This window comes from Triticum aestivum, chromosome 5B (assembly GCF_018294505.1).
Source record: "Triticum aestivum cultivar Chinese Spring chromosome 5B, IWGSC CS RefSeq v2.1, whole genome shotgun sequence".
NCBI lineage: Eukaryota > Viridiplantae > Streptophyta > Magnoliopsida > Poales > Poaceae > Triticum > Triticum aestivum.
In genome coordinates, this window is record NC_057807.1 from 544789017 (window position 1) to 544801909 (window position 12893).

The window sequence follows — 12893 nt, forward strand, 5'->3', positions numbered from 1 at the left end:
AGCGCCTCTGCTCGCGAAAGAAGATGAACGTGACACGCGGGCCTCTCCTGCCCAGGCGTCCCTGCGAGGCCCTGCCGAGCCGGCTAGGGCGAGCTCGGCTCCTATGGCCCTGGCGACCCCTGAGGCGCCCCCGTTTGACGCCGTCGCCACAGCCGCTGGGGCGCAGCAGGCTCCGCCTCAGGACACCGTGGTCACGCTGCCGTCTTCTCCTCCTACTCCGCCGACTGCTACTTCCCCGTCTCCTCCTACTATCCTGGATCGTGCTGCTGCCGAACTGGACCGTCTGCGATGGGATCTTCTGAGCGCCGACCCTCGTTTGGTGGCCGGGCGCTTGGAGCTAGCCTCTGGCTGGATTCACTCCGATGCTTCGATTCGGGCGGCGCTGGTCCAGGCCTCGACGGCCTGCGATGAGGAGAAGCAGGCCGTCCTTGGGGCGAAGGTTGCCCGCGACGCCGCGTTGGGGGAGGCGGCTAATGCCCGAGGTCGTTGCGAGGTGCTGGAGGGCGAGTTGAAGGGCCTGCAGGACCGGCTTGCCGAGGAGACGCGCCTCCGCCTAGAGCAGGAGGACGGCATGAAGGCTCACGAGGCGGCCGTCAAGGACTGGGATGCCAAGCTCAAGAAGCGTCGTGACCGCCTAGGCGCGCTGGAGCGAGAGCTGGAGGCGAGGAAGGTTGAGTTGGACGGCAAGGCACGGGTTCTTGCCGAGGATCGCGTGGCCTTTGCGGAGATGGAGGAGAAGGCCCGAGCTTCACTGAAGACGCTTTATGAGAGCGGCCTGGAGAGCCCGCTGGCCGGCGAGGAGGACGGCCCTGCCAAGCTGCTTCCTTTCCTGGTTCATGCCCTTGACGATGTCGCCCTTGGCCTCGGCCCTACGGCTGAGGCCGAGGCACGCGTCTTGTCTTCTGCGGCGCTGACGCGAGTGTTCACCCACATCTATCTTCGCGCCCCCAACATCGACCTCGACATCCTGCTGGAGCCAGCGAGTGGCGAGCATGCCGCTGCCACTGCTGAGGCTGTGAAGGGTCGTGCGGAGGCTCTGCTGGGGAAGTTCCGGGCCTTCAGCACCAGGCCGAAGCGGAGCGCTGCTAGCCCGGCAGCTCCACAAGGCGAACCCGCTCTGCCCAACTCCACGGCCGGCAAGTGACTCCGTTGTGGCTCCCGCCCTGCTTTTAGTTTCTGCACATGTATCAGGCCTCGGGGAGGCGTTAAAACTTGCATTTGGTGCTGTGATAACAATATGGACTGTAATATTTGCTTTTGAATTCCTTGAAATTTGCGCTATTTCCTTCCTACTTGCTTGTGTCCTACGCCGGCAGAGCCCGGCCCCGCGCATACCTCAGCCGCCGTTAGCCCCGACCGGAAACCAGGACGGGACCAAGGAGTGAGGGGCTACGTGACAAGTTAGGCTCCTGAGTCGCGATGCTCAGGAGTCCCCCTTGGCGCCCGAACAGCAAGTAGGGAGGTGAGATGTGGGGGTGGATCTACCGTTCTACGTCTGCAGAGCCCGGCCCCGCGCATACCTCAACCGCCGTTAGCCCCGACCGGAAACCAGGACGGGACCAAGGAGTGAGGGGCTACGTGACCAGTTAGGCTCCTGAGTCGCGATGCTCAGGAGTCCCCCTTGACGCTCAAACGGCCTTCATACCTTGGCTCCGCTCGGGGAGGGACGCGCGACGAACCAGGCCCGGGGGGCCTGGCTGGGTGGCGTGCGCCTGGGCGTGACCCAGGCGTAGCCCCCGTGCCCAGCCCCCTCGCGCGGCACTCCCGAGGGGAGGCGTTGCGATGAGGCTAGACACTGAGCTCTGGGCTCCCTGAGGTTGATGCGGCCCGGGGGCCACCCTCAGTTGTTTATCACCAGCGCGGAGCATAGCGCTTCCGTATGCGTACGGGCATAGCCGCTCCTCGGCAGTGTCGTCAGCCAGCGCGGAGCATGGTGCTTCCACTGGTGCGTGGGAGGGGGCTCCCCTCCGGGAGGAGCCCCCGGGGCGTGTACAGCCCCGCCCTGACACGTGGCTGGCACGGTAGGGCTTGACGAGGTGTATCTGGGCACCCGTGAGCCAGCGCGGGACTCACGGGGCCCTACCTCAAGGCGGGTTGCGCCTGGCTCTGGGCCTTATCTTGGAGTGTGTTCCTGCAAATTTGGCTAGATGCCGATGCTCTACGTCCTCGGGTCCCGGCTCTCGGGCTGGTCTCAGCCGTCGCTGGTATGCCGGGGCGCGATGCCGTGGGCAGACCAGAGGGTGAGGGCCGGAGAGCCGGTAGGAGCCCTGAGTCGCGATGCTCAGGCACCCCCCCTTTAACGCGCAAGCTGGGTTAGATGTCGAAACTCTACGTCCTCGGGTCCCGGCTCTCGGGCTGGTCTCAGCCGTCGCTGGTATGCCGGGGCGCGATGCCGTGGGCAGACCAGAGGGTGAGGGCCGGAGAGCCGGTAGGAGCCCTGAGTCGCGATGCTCAGGCACCCCCCTTTAACGCGCAAGCTGGGTTAGATGTCGAAACTCTACGTCCTCGGGTCCCGGCTCTCGGGCTGGTCTCAGCCGTCGCTGGTATGCCGGGGCGCGATGCCGTGGGCAGACCAGAGGGTGAGGGCCGGAGAGCCGGTAGGAGCCCTGAGTCGCGATGCTCAGGCACCCCCCCTTTAACGCGCAAGCTGGGTTAGATGTCGAAACTCTACGTCCTCGGGTCCCGGCTCTCGGGCTGGTCTCAGCCGTCGCTGGTATGCCGGGGCGCGATGCCGTGGGCAGACCAGAGGGTGATGGCTGGAGAGCCGGTAGGAGCCCTGAGTCGCGATGCTCAGGCACCCCCTTTAACGCGCAAGCTTGCAACATCCAGGAAGAAAAAGGTACCATGAACAGGCACCAAACAACAAGCATGACGGGTCGAAAACATGGCCCTAAGATAAATGCAAGAGGGGTACATGCCACTGGGTCTGACTCAAGCGGCTTGGGGATAATGCAGCCCGAGGGGCGCCCCAGCAGAGTGAGCTAAGAACATGAAATAAAAAAGATACACGCCACAGGGACGGACCCACGTGGCCTGGGAATAATGCAGCCCTGAGGGCGCTCCCAGCTGGAAATGAAACTAGAAAGATGTCACCTGATGACGCTGAAGACGAAGGGGTGTTGCTGCAGCAGACTCGGTGGGCTGCGGAGGCAGATCCTCATGAGCCCCCAGGCCCTGGGGCCTCGAGAGGCTCCGGAGGCGCTGGTGGCTCTTCGCAGACCGTCTCCATCTCCACCAGGGCTGCGGAACGCCTGACCTCTTGAGCCTCCAGGATGGCCCTCATGATGTGCTGGTACGCAGCAGCCGCGTTCGGCGAGCCGTAAGGCATGCGAACGTAGCTGTGGGGCGGGCCCTCGCAGCGTCCCACTCGCGAAGGCCAGAGGCGCTCCTGAGACGCGGCTTGGTTGAGCCCTGGTATGTCGATGCAGACGCACAGCCCACCATCCTCGCCTGGATGGGGAGCCACAGCGGATAAGCGGCGGCTGCCTCTCATGACCCTTGACTCCTATAGCTCCTGAATGGCCTTGCTGACGAACTCCTGAGGGTTTGTCCCTCCTTGCCTTGCTCCTTCTTGATGGAAACGTGCTTCGAAGCATGCCTCCACGTGGTGCCCAAGCGCCTCCCTCATGACCTTGGCGAGGTCGACGGCCCTCCAGGGGAGAGCCCCCGAGCCCTGCCTGAGGAGGGCACCGGGCGTGCTTCCCTATGCGATGGAAGGAGGTTCCCCCTGAGCAGGCGCGGGCCCAGAGGGACCTGCCTCCTGAGGGGCCAGGCCGGCTGATGTCTTCTTCTTCTTGGGGGCGGCCTCAGGAAGCCTCCTGCTTCCGCGATCCGGGTCTTCCAGTGATGCGGCCTGAAAGGCTCTCTCCAGGGAGCAAACTGCGTCTCTCTCTTCGCAGGGCACCGTGATGACTCCGCCACTTCCTGGCATCTTGAGGACGTTGTAGCCGTGGTGGGTTACGGCCATGAACTTGGCCAGCGCTGGGTACCCGAGGATGGCGTTGTACGGCAGGCGAATGTGGGCGACGTCGAAGTCGATGAGCTCGGTGCGGTAGTTGTCGCGTGCCCCGAAGGTGACAGGGAGGCGGACCTGCCCAATCGGGACCGTGGAGCCGTCGGTGACTCCGGAGAAAGGCTTGGTGGGATGAAGCTGACTATAGGGTACTTGGAGATTGTTGAATGTTTCCACGGACAGGACGTTGAGCCCTGCCCCACCATCGATGAGGGTCTTGGTGACTAGCACGTTGCTGATGATTGGGGAACAAAGCATCGGGAGGACTCCGGCTGTGGCCACACACTTGAGCTGATCCGCTGAGCTGGACGTGATGGCGCACGCCGACCACCTGAGATGGCGCGTGGCCTCGAGCTTGGGGAGGACTGCATTCACTTCGCGGGCGAACTGCTTAAAGATGCGCTGAGAGGCTAGGGCTTGGGCTCCACCTAGGATGCAGGCGATCGCGCGTGGTTCCTGGAAACCCCCAGCCCCTTCGTCCTGATGACGGTCCTCATTTCTCCTTGGCTGCGGCGATAGCGAAGGGAGGCCTGCGTTACCTTGCGGGTGATCCTCGCGAGGCTGATCCCTCCAGCCTCCCTCGCGAGGCGGGTCCTGCCAGCGATCATCGCGAGGTTGGTCGCGCCACCCTTGACGTGGGCTGCGGTCTTCCCAGCGTCATGTGTTCCATCCTCCTCCTCGTCCGTAGACCCGGTCGCTGCGGTCTGGACGCCGGCCAGTCCGTCCTTCGCGCAGGGCCCTGAGCTCTTGGCATTCATTGGTGTTGTGGGTGTGGAGGTCGTGGTACACGTAGTACCGACTGCCCTTGGAGGATTCCGGCTGATCTCTGCCCTGCTTGGTGTCTGGTTCTGCCGCGAGCACAACAGCCCCCTTGCGCTTCACGTCCTTGGACTTGGGCTTCTTCTCTTCAGGGTCTGCGGCAGGCAATTCGAGGAGGGAGAGACGCCCTTCCTCAGCCCTGGCGCACTTGGTCGCCAGGTTGAACAACTCCAAGGAAGTGCACAGATCTTCATGCATTGCGAGCTCCTTCTTCATTTTGACGTCACGCACGCCGTCAGAGAAGGCTGAGATGATGGCCTCCTCGGTCACCTTGGGAATCTTGAGGCGCGCATTGTTGAAGCGCTGGATGTACTTCTGCAGGGTTTCCCCCGGTTGTTGCTTGATGCGGCGCATGTCGCTCACGGCGGGTGGCCGGTCACAAGTACCCTGGAAGTTGGCGATGAAGCGGGTGCGCATCTCGTCCCAGGAGGAGATCGTGCCTGGAGCCAGGTTTAGAAGCCAGGTGCGGGCCCCGTCCTTAAGAGCCATGGGAAACCAGTTTGCCATGACCTTCTTGTCTCTGTTGGCAGCCTCGATGCCCAGCTCGTAGAGAACTTTGCAGGGTCTGCCGTGCCGTCGTAGCGAGGAGGCAGGTCTGGCTTGAACTTGCCGGACCACGCGACGGTGCGTAGCTCGATGGTGAAGGCGCGACAGCCCGCTGTGGCCACAGGAGGCCTTGGAGGACGAAGGGCTCGGTCTTGCGGGTCCCCGTGCGCCGCAGCTGGGTGCAGCGCGGGGTCTTGACGTGCTGGAGCAGGAGCATGGTCGGGACGAGCCGGAGCAGGGAGCGCTCGAGCAGCTTCTCGAGGGCGAGGGACCTCTTGGCAGCTCTGCTCCTGCCGCGCTGGTTCCTGACAGGGCGGGTTCCGCCCAAGGGCCGCGTGCCTTGGAGCCAGGGCGCCTTCTTGAGGGGGAGGCGGCTGAGGCGCCCCAGGAGCTTCATTGCCCGCGCATGGCGGGGCACGGTGGAGCGAGAAAGTTGGCGCGGGGGAGCCCCCAGCGGCGCAGACGAGTTCGGTGACTCGATCGAGCTATTCTTCGTAGACTCGTCGACTGGGCGGTAGCGCAGGAGCTCGTTTGCCGCGATGAGCGCAGCTCGAGCCTCCATGGCCGCGCGGGGCACGCGGGATGAAGAACCAGCGGGGGTGAGCGAGGGCGTAGCGGTGCGGCCGTCTCGCCTCATGGACGGGTGCTGGGACGATGCTTGCTGCTCGTTCCCCGCCGGGCCGGTGGCGGCGTTGACGGCAGGCGACGGGGAACGACGAGGGCGCCCGCCGACGGGAGCCGTCTGGGCGACGCGGGAAGCGAGGGCGGCTCGGCGCTCGGCGCGAACCCGGCGTGCGTCAGACATGGCCGCGACGGTCGAAGAAGAGCAGGCCGACGGAAGACGAATTCCGGAGCACCCCTACCTGGCGCGCCAAATGTCGGATTTCGGGTTCAGGCAGACCCTTGAGGTTCGAACACTGGGGTGCGCGCGGAGGTTTCGCCTTCTACCTACCTGTTCTTCGCCGAATCGCTATGATCTAAACTACGAGAAGAACAACACAAGAGACACATGATTTATACTGGTTCAGGCCACCATTGTAGTGTAATACCCTACTCCAGTGTGTGGCGTGGTGGATTGCCTCTTGGGTTGATGATGAACAATACAAGGAAGAATAACCTCGCGAGGGTCTGTCCTTGTGGTGGTGTTGTCCGTTTTGAAGGTTTGATTCTAGATGCCTATCTTATCTTCCGCTTCCTATGCCGATCTCTCTACCCTGTGGGTGGCTAGTCCTATTTATAGGCGAAGGCCCTGGGCCTCTTCCCAAATATTGAGCGGGAAGGGCGCCAACAATTGGCCAATTTGAAGGGGAACATCTAGTACACTTATCCTGACTAAAGTTGGTCCTCGTCTGTGAAAGGCTCTGGTGGTGACGTTGACTTGGGCTCCACGTTGACCTCCATCCTGCCGTTGGACTGGTCTTGGTCTTGTTGCACCAAAATGGATGCCTTTGCTTAATGCTCTCGCCTGCGCTTGCTCCCCTTGCACCAAAGAGGAAAGAAGGACACTGCGCGGGCTGGCGCCCGGCTGGCGCCCTTGGTCGTCATGGCTTGCGTCATGGGCACCTCGCGAGGTACCCCGCCTTGAACTCTCCGCCTCCTCGTGAGCCAGCCTGACGAGGCCGTGCCTGAGGAAGCTCCTTGTCGTCCGCCCCGCGAGGCTTGGCCCCTCGCGAGGGTCTTGAGCTTGTGTTGATGAAGATGGGCCATGCTGGGCCCCCTTTGAGCCAGGCCGCACACCGCAGGCAAGCAAGTCTGGGGACCCCCGTTCCCAGAACGCTGACAGTGGTGTATGCTTGATTGCAGGAACACTAGTAACAGGCGCATAAGACACCATTTAGGAAATGCCCCTTAATTTTCTGGCGCATACACAATGGCTGAAGGGTGGGTCTCTGCCACATTTGCAAGTTGTTCACCGTTGAAGGAAAGACGCAACAAGTAACAATGGGTGATACATGTGGAAATCCACCTATGAGACACAACAGGTCGACTGATAGACTCAACATTGAGCTAGCTAGGAAGGCATAAACTTGGAAGAGATGCCTAATTCATATAATTTCACATATATTATAATGTTTGAAATTTCAAGTGAAGCTGCTAGGAATTAGCCGACTAGTAGTTGAAAGTTATCAGACGACTGATAGCTAGGAGCTATGAGTCACCTCGATAGCTGTTAGATGCGTGACATCACATCTTTTAGCCGTAGTCACAAATATATCGCACCCGCACAATGGCGCGCCAAGGATCTTAGTTTTGGCGGTGCCATAATTTATATATACAATATAACTTATTTTTATTGAGAGAAAACAACACTATATAGATCATAACACATCATTACACAAAGTACCCCGAATACAGTCTACATCCGACATTACACCTGTTGGGAATATTCCCCACTGTTGAGACCCGATATGAGTATGACCCGGCCCTGAGCTTTGAGTCTTAGTAAGTCACATCATTTCCGGGCCGTGACAAATTGCCATGACATTACTGTAATTTTGAGGGTAAAAAAGTCATCCAAACTGCACCATAGGATCAAGATCGTGTGGCAGTTAGGGCGCTTCGCTGCCAGTTTCTACCTGGCGAATGTTTTCCCCAGGATAAACCGCGTGTGGCACCTGAGGGCATCTCCAGCCGTTCGGCCCCCCCAGGGCGCCTAAATAGAGCTGCCTGGGGGCGTGCCGGCGCTAGTTCGGCCTCTGGGGGCGACCTAGCTCCCAGTCACGCCCTCACGCGCCGGCCCCAGGATGCGGGAAATTTAAACTTGGTCGTTCCCGCTCTCAAAAGACGCCGCAAATCCGGCGATCGGACGTAGTCTGGCGTTACAAAAAACAGAGCGCCGCCGCCGCAAGTTCGCATGCACAACGATTCACTCGGCGGGGTCGGCTCCAGGCGTTGGCGGAGTCGGCGTGCGCGGGCTCGTCGGTGTCGGAGCTGCTTCGGTGCTGGGCTGCGTCGGCGCGGCTTCGGCACTGCTGGGCGGCGATGTAGAGGCGTCGTTCGGGCTTGGCGTCCGTGTGGTCGTGGGCGTCGTCGGCGTTGCCGTCGGTAGCTCGTTCAGGATGAGGCCGCGCTGCGCCAGGTACCACGCCTTGAGCTTCTCGTCGTTGCTCTAGAGCATGTCCGCCCCGCCCATCAGAAAAGCCATGTCGGTGTTCCTCTTCTTCACGGCGACGTTCGTCCGGAGCAGGTCGAGCTTGATGGCGTTGTTCTTCATTAGCGACGACCACTGTGCCTCGGTCTTCTCTTCGCGTAGGACGGCCCGGGCCTGGGCGTCGGCGAGGCAATGCTCGATGGACTCCTGCACTTGCGCGGTTGCCGCGTCAGCGCTTTTCCCTTTCTTTGCCATTTGTGGCCGTCCGGCCGCCCCTCTGACGCGCCCGGAGTCGTCGCGTCCGGCTTGTATGTCTCCTTGGCCTTGTCGAGGGCACGTCGGACTTCTGCTCACTTTTCGCATTTATCAATGCGCTTGTAGACGTGGAGGTGCTTGAAGTCGGCGTCTTGGTTGTCGCCCCGATACATGGCAAACATACGCAGCAGCTGCGTGAATGGACGAACAGTTGGCGGGCGGCGGGCGTAGGGGACGAAGATATGCGGGCGAACGGCGTGCGTACCTGATCCTCAACGCTGGCGCCGCTCTCCGGGCGAGCCGCGACCTCCTCGACGATTCCATGCCATTTGTTGCACGCCAACTGGATACGCCCCCAATGGTTCGCCATCGCCTTGGAGCCGCGCTGCATGTAGACGCCTTTGAAGTAGGGGTCGACGAGCTTCCGCTCGTCGAACTCGGCCTGTATGCGGTCCCAGTACGTCTCCAAGCTCTGGTTCGCGCCGGTGGTCGGGTCGAGGCAAACGACTTTCCATGCTTCGGCGAGGCATTCCTCTTCCTTGGACGTCCACTTGATGCGCGGTTCGCCTGACCTAGCTGTCCGCTTCTTCTTCTTCTGGCGCCCCTTCGTCGGAACAGGAGCCGGCTCCTCCTCCTCCTCCTCCTCCCCGTCTTCCTCCTCCTCCTCCCCGGGTTCCTGCGCGTCATCGCCGTAGACGTAGCTGAGCTCGGCCTCCATGTCGCCGCTGAGGTCCACTACCTCGTCCTGGGTGGCGAACCCGGGAGACGCAACGGCCGCGGTCGATCCTGTCGCGATGATGTCGTCCATGTCGGCTCCCGTGTCGTCGGCGTCGCCGAGGTGTGAGAAGGGTAGCGGTCCACGATAGAGATGGGGCGTCGGTGTGGACGCGTAGGCGGTGGGCGGCGAGTAGTTGTATGAAGGGTACTGCACGCCGACGAAGGCGGGCGAGGGCGTGCGCGTAGCGGGGTGACCATGAGGGAAGGTCACGTTTGGGTTGAACCCACCGTGCGCGTCGCCGTCGGCGTAGCCGGGCGACGATGAACCCCATGGAGATCCGGCGCCGTGCTGTCCCCAGGGCGCGTACTGGGCGTGGCTGACGACGGGTGGATTCATCCCCGCCTGGTCGACCGATGAGGAAGACGCCGCTGCGCGCGCCGCGTTGTCGCGGGCCTTCTTGGCTATGGCCATGTTCCGCCTGTCGACGGTGACTGCTTCGCGCCGCTGAACTTCCACCCTCCACTCGGCGTTCGACAGGCCCGGTGGCTTCGATGGCGGCGCCCTCGGCTTCCTCTGCTTCGGCTGGGCCACGGCGCCAATCGCGGTTGCCGCCGCGCGCGGCATGGCGCACTTCTTCGGCGGCATGGCGTACTTCTTCGTGGCGAGCTGGAGGGGGTTTGGCGGAGAAAGGGAGAGAATGGCGGGAGGAAGTCAAGCGAGCGGGAGAGATGCGAGGAAAAAGCGTCAAGAAACGGCGGGAAAAGGCCCTCGGGTCGCCTCCAGGGCGGGCCCACGCGCCTTTTTCGCTTGTGCCGGCTCCCCAAGCGCCCCCCAGGGCGCCGGGTTCGGCCTGGGTCCGCCGACAACAGTTTTGGCCCGAATCGGCAAAAAACGGGTTTCTGGAGGCGCGACTGATGCCTTTTTTTGACGTCGGTGCGGCAGAATCGCCTGGGAAAGGCCTGTTGGGGGCGGGTCCGGAGATGCCCTGAGGCCGCTGCGGCGTTTCCCCGTCGAGCCGCGTGGCGTGTCGGCCCGGCCAGCCCCAGCCAGCACCACAAGTCTGTAAAGTCTCCGCGCGACGCGAAGTAATCACATCATCCTCTCCGTCCTTCCTTCCCCAACCCAACCCCCGGACCAGAGCAAGAGAGAGATTTCCCCCGATTCGATCCGATCAGATCCGAGATCTCCATCCCCGATGGCGTCCCGGAGCTGCACCTTCCTGGAGATCCTGCTCGCCATCATCCTGCCGCCGCTCGGTGTCTTCCTCCACTACGGCTGCTGCAGCGTAAGCAATCCACCCCCTCTTCCCCTCCCCCCTGCTACCCTCCTCGACTGGCTGGATCCACGCGACCCGGTAGGTTCCCAAACGCGAACTTTGCGGTCGGGCGGGCTTGCGCGCTGGCAGCCGCCGCCCGAGTAGCAGGCGAGTCAGGCGACCGTCCGACCGGTGGTTCGAGACATATTTGGGCGGCGGTTCCCCTTGGCTGCGATCGCGAGGTCCCCTGAACTCGCGCGATTTCCTGTCGGTGACGCGTAGCATAGCATTGCTCTAGCTTGGGCCTGCGGTTTCCTCGGTGTTTTAGACCTGCAAATGACCTGCAGGTGACGCCTAGTATTGCAGGTATTAACATACTACTGTATGGTTCAGGGCTGGTATGTTTTACTTATGCTCTAGCTATGGAATTATGCAGGCCCTGCTGGTTGCTGCCATGCCAATGAGAGCAGATTGAATCTGTTTTACACGTTTTTTGAGTAGCTGCGTTCAAGAAGGCATTCAGTCCATTTGTGGGTTCAGTCGTCGTCTAAGTAGGAGGATAATATGTACGGTGCATGTCGCTAATGTCTGAATTTTGTTTAGAGAAAAGGCCTCTCCTCTCAGTCCCGCTTTATATAGAAAGCAAAACCACGCCATCTGCTGGGGGCCTGGGATTACCCTCTCTCCGTTCTTACTACATTGTATTGCGCTTCAAGTGGTTATATTCGACCCCATTGTTTATTTATACTACCCCCTCCATTCCTAAATATAAGTCTTTTTAGAGATTTCACTATGGACTACATACGGATGTATATAGACGTGGTTTAGAGTGTAGATTCACTCATTTTGCTCCGTATGTAGTCCATATTGAAATCTCTAAAAAGACTTATATGTAGGAACGGAGGGAGTAGAAGTTATGTGCATAGCCGGCACGGTAAATTTGTCTAAGCACTACAATCTGTTCCTCGTAAGAAGAGCAAGTTGCTCCGATGATTCACTGGATTAATCTTGGATCCTGGAATGGATAGGTGATGCGCAAGCACGTTCTGTGTGGCGCAGAAGGAGCAGTTCAGTGCTATTGTTTTTTCTCGATCCTGATAGCATACTAACAGTATTGGGTCATCCTTTCTGTCTTGAACAGATGGAGTTCTGCATCTGCCTGCTGCTCACCATCCTGGGCTACATCCCCGGCATCATCTACGCGGTCTACGTGCTTGTCGCGCTCGGCTCGGAGGAGCGGGATCGGGACTACGACACCCTTGCTTAATAATCCTGCAGCAACTCGTATTGTGTGATGAACCTCTCGCCTGGTAGTTGCGAATCGACGTCGTGTGTTCCCATCTGGACTGTGTAGCGTGCCTTCTTTCTGTCAGCCTGTAAATGCTTAAACCATCCTCCCCTTCGCTTTCGCCGTCCTGTAATTCTGATACGACCGAATATATTTCAGCAGCTCCGAAGATTTATGCCAGTGGTTTACGTGAGCAGGGCTATGAACAGGAGTTACGATCCTAGGAATTCCTGCCACTGTTGTTGTGTGGTGATCTTTGTTCAGTCGGACCTAATTTTGTGTGCTATACTTCATTGCTGATAGGAACCACACCACCCATGTCAACTGTGTTTCTTTTTCCTTTCTTTTGATTGATAGAGCAAATGTGTTGTTTTCAAAAAGCTAGGTCAGTTTTACATACATATGTCGCCAGAGATGAAGCTGTAGAAGTTTTAGAACCGTCACTGTCGTTTTTATGTTTGAGAGTTTTGCAGAGTTTTCTAGAAAGGACCATTCCCAAACTAACTCAAGTGGGCAACTGACACTGCATCAGCAAGATTAGATGAGTGGTTGGAGCGGGAACCGACGAGGTTTCTCAAGCAAGCGGTAGCCCTTTGTGCCGTTTGTCGAGGTAGCCGAGAGCGTGTGTGGTGGAGCCGTGGTCGAGATAGCCGTGTGAAGTATGTTGCGATCGATGTCGAGTCGGGGTGGGGGTGGCCGGTGTTGAGGAAGTCTCAGTGGAGCCGCGGGCGCAAGGAAGCGCCGAGTCAGTCATGGGTGCGAGTAGTGGTGCGCCGAGAAGAAGATGTCGTTGACGACTCATCGTGCCGGGGTTGCCAAACCCGGGGACACATCGTGGACGAAGGCACGCATCGGTGTTGCCAGCATCGGGCATGCGTAGACGGACGAAGATGAAGTTGACGAAGCGCC

The 12893-nt window shown here is 60.2% G+C and overlaps 1 protein-coding gene across 1 annotated transcript; it reads left to right on the top strand.

Annotated features, from left to right (window-relative positions):
• Positions 1-10430: 10430 nt before the first annotated feature.
• Positions 10431-12164, top strand: LOC123113084 (hydrophobic protein OSR8). Its single transcript, XM_044534211.1, has 2 exons — positions 10431-10726; positions 11838-12164. Exons 1-2 carry the CDS (start codon positions 10637-10639, stop codon positions 11961-11963), a joined length of 216 nt encoding a protein of 71 aa, XP_044390146.1. The 5' UTR covers positions 10431-10636; the 3' UTR covers positions 11964-12164.
• The last annotated feature ends 729 nt before the right edge of the window (positions 12165-12893 follow it).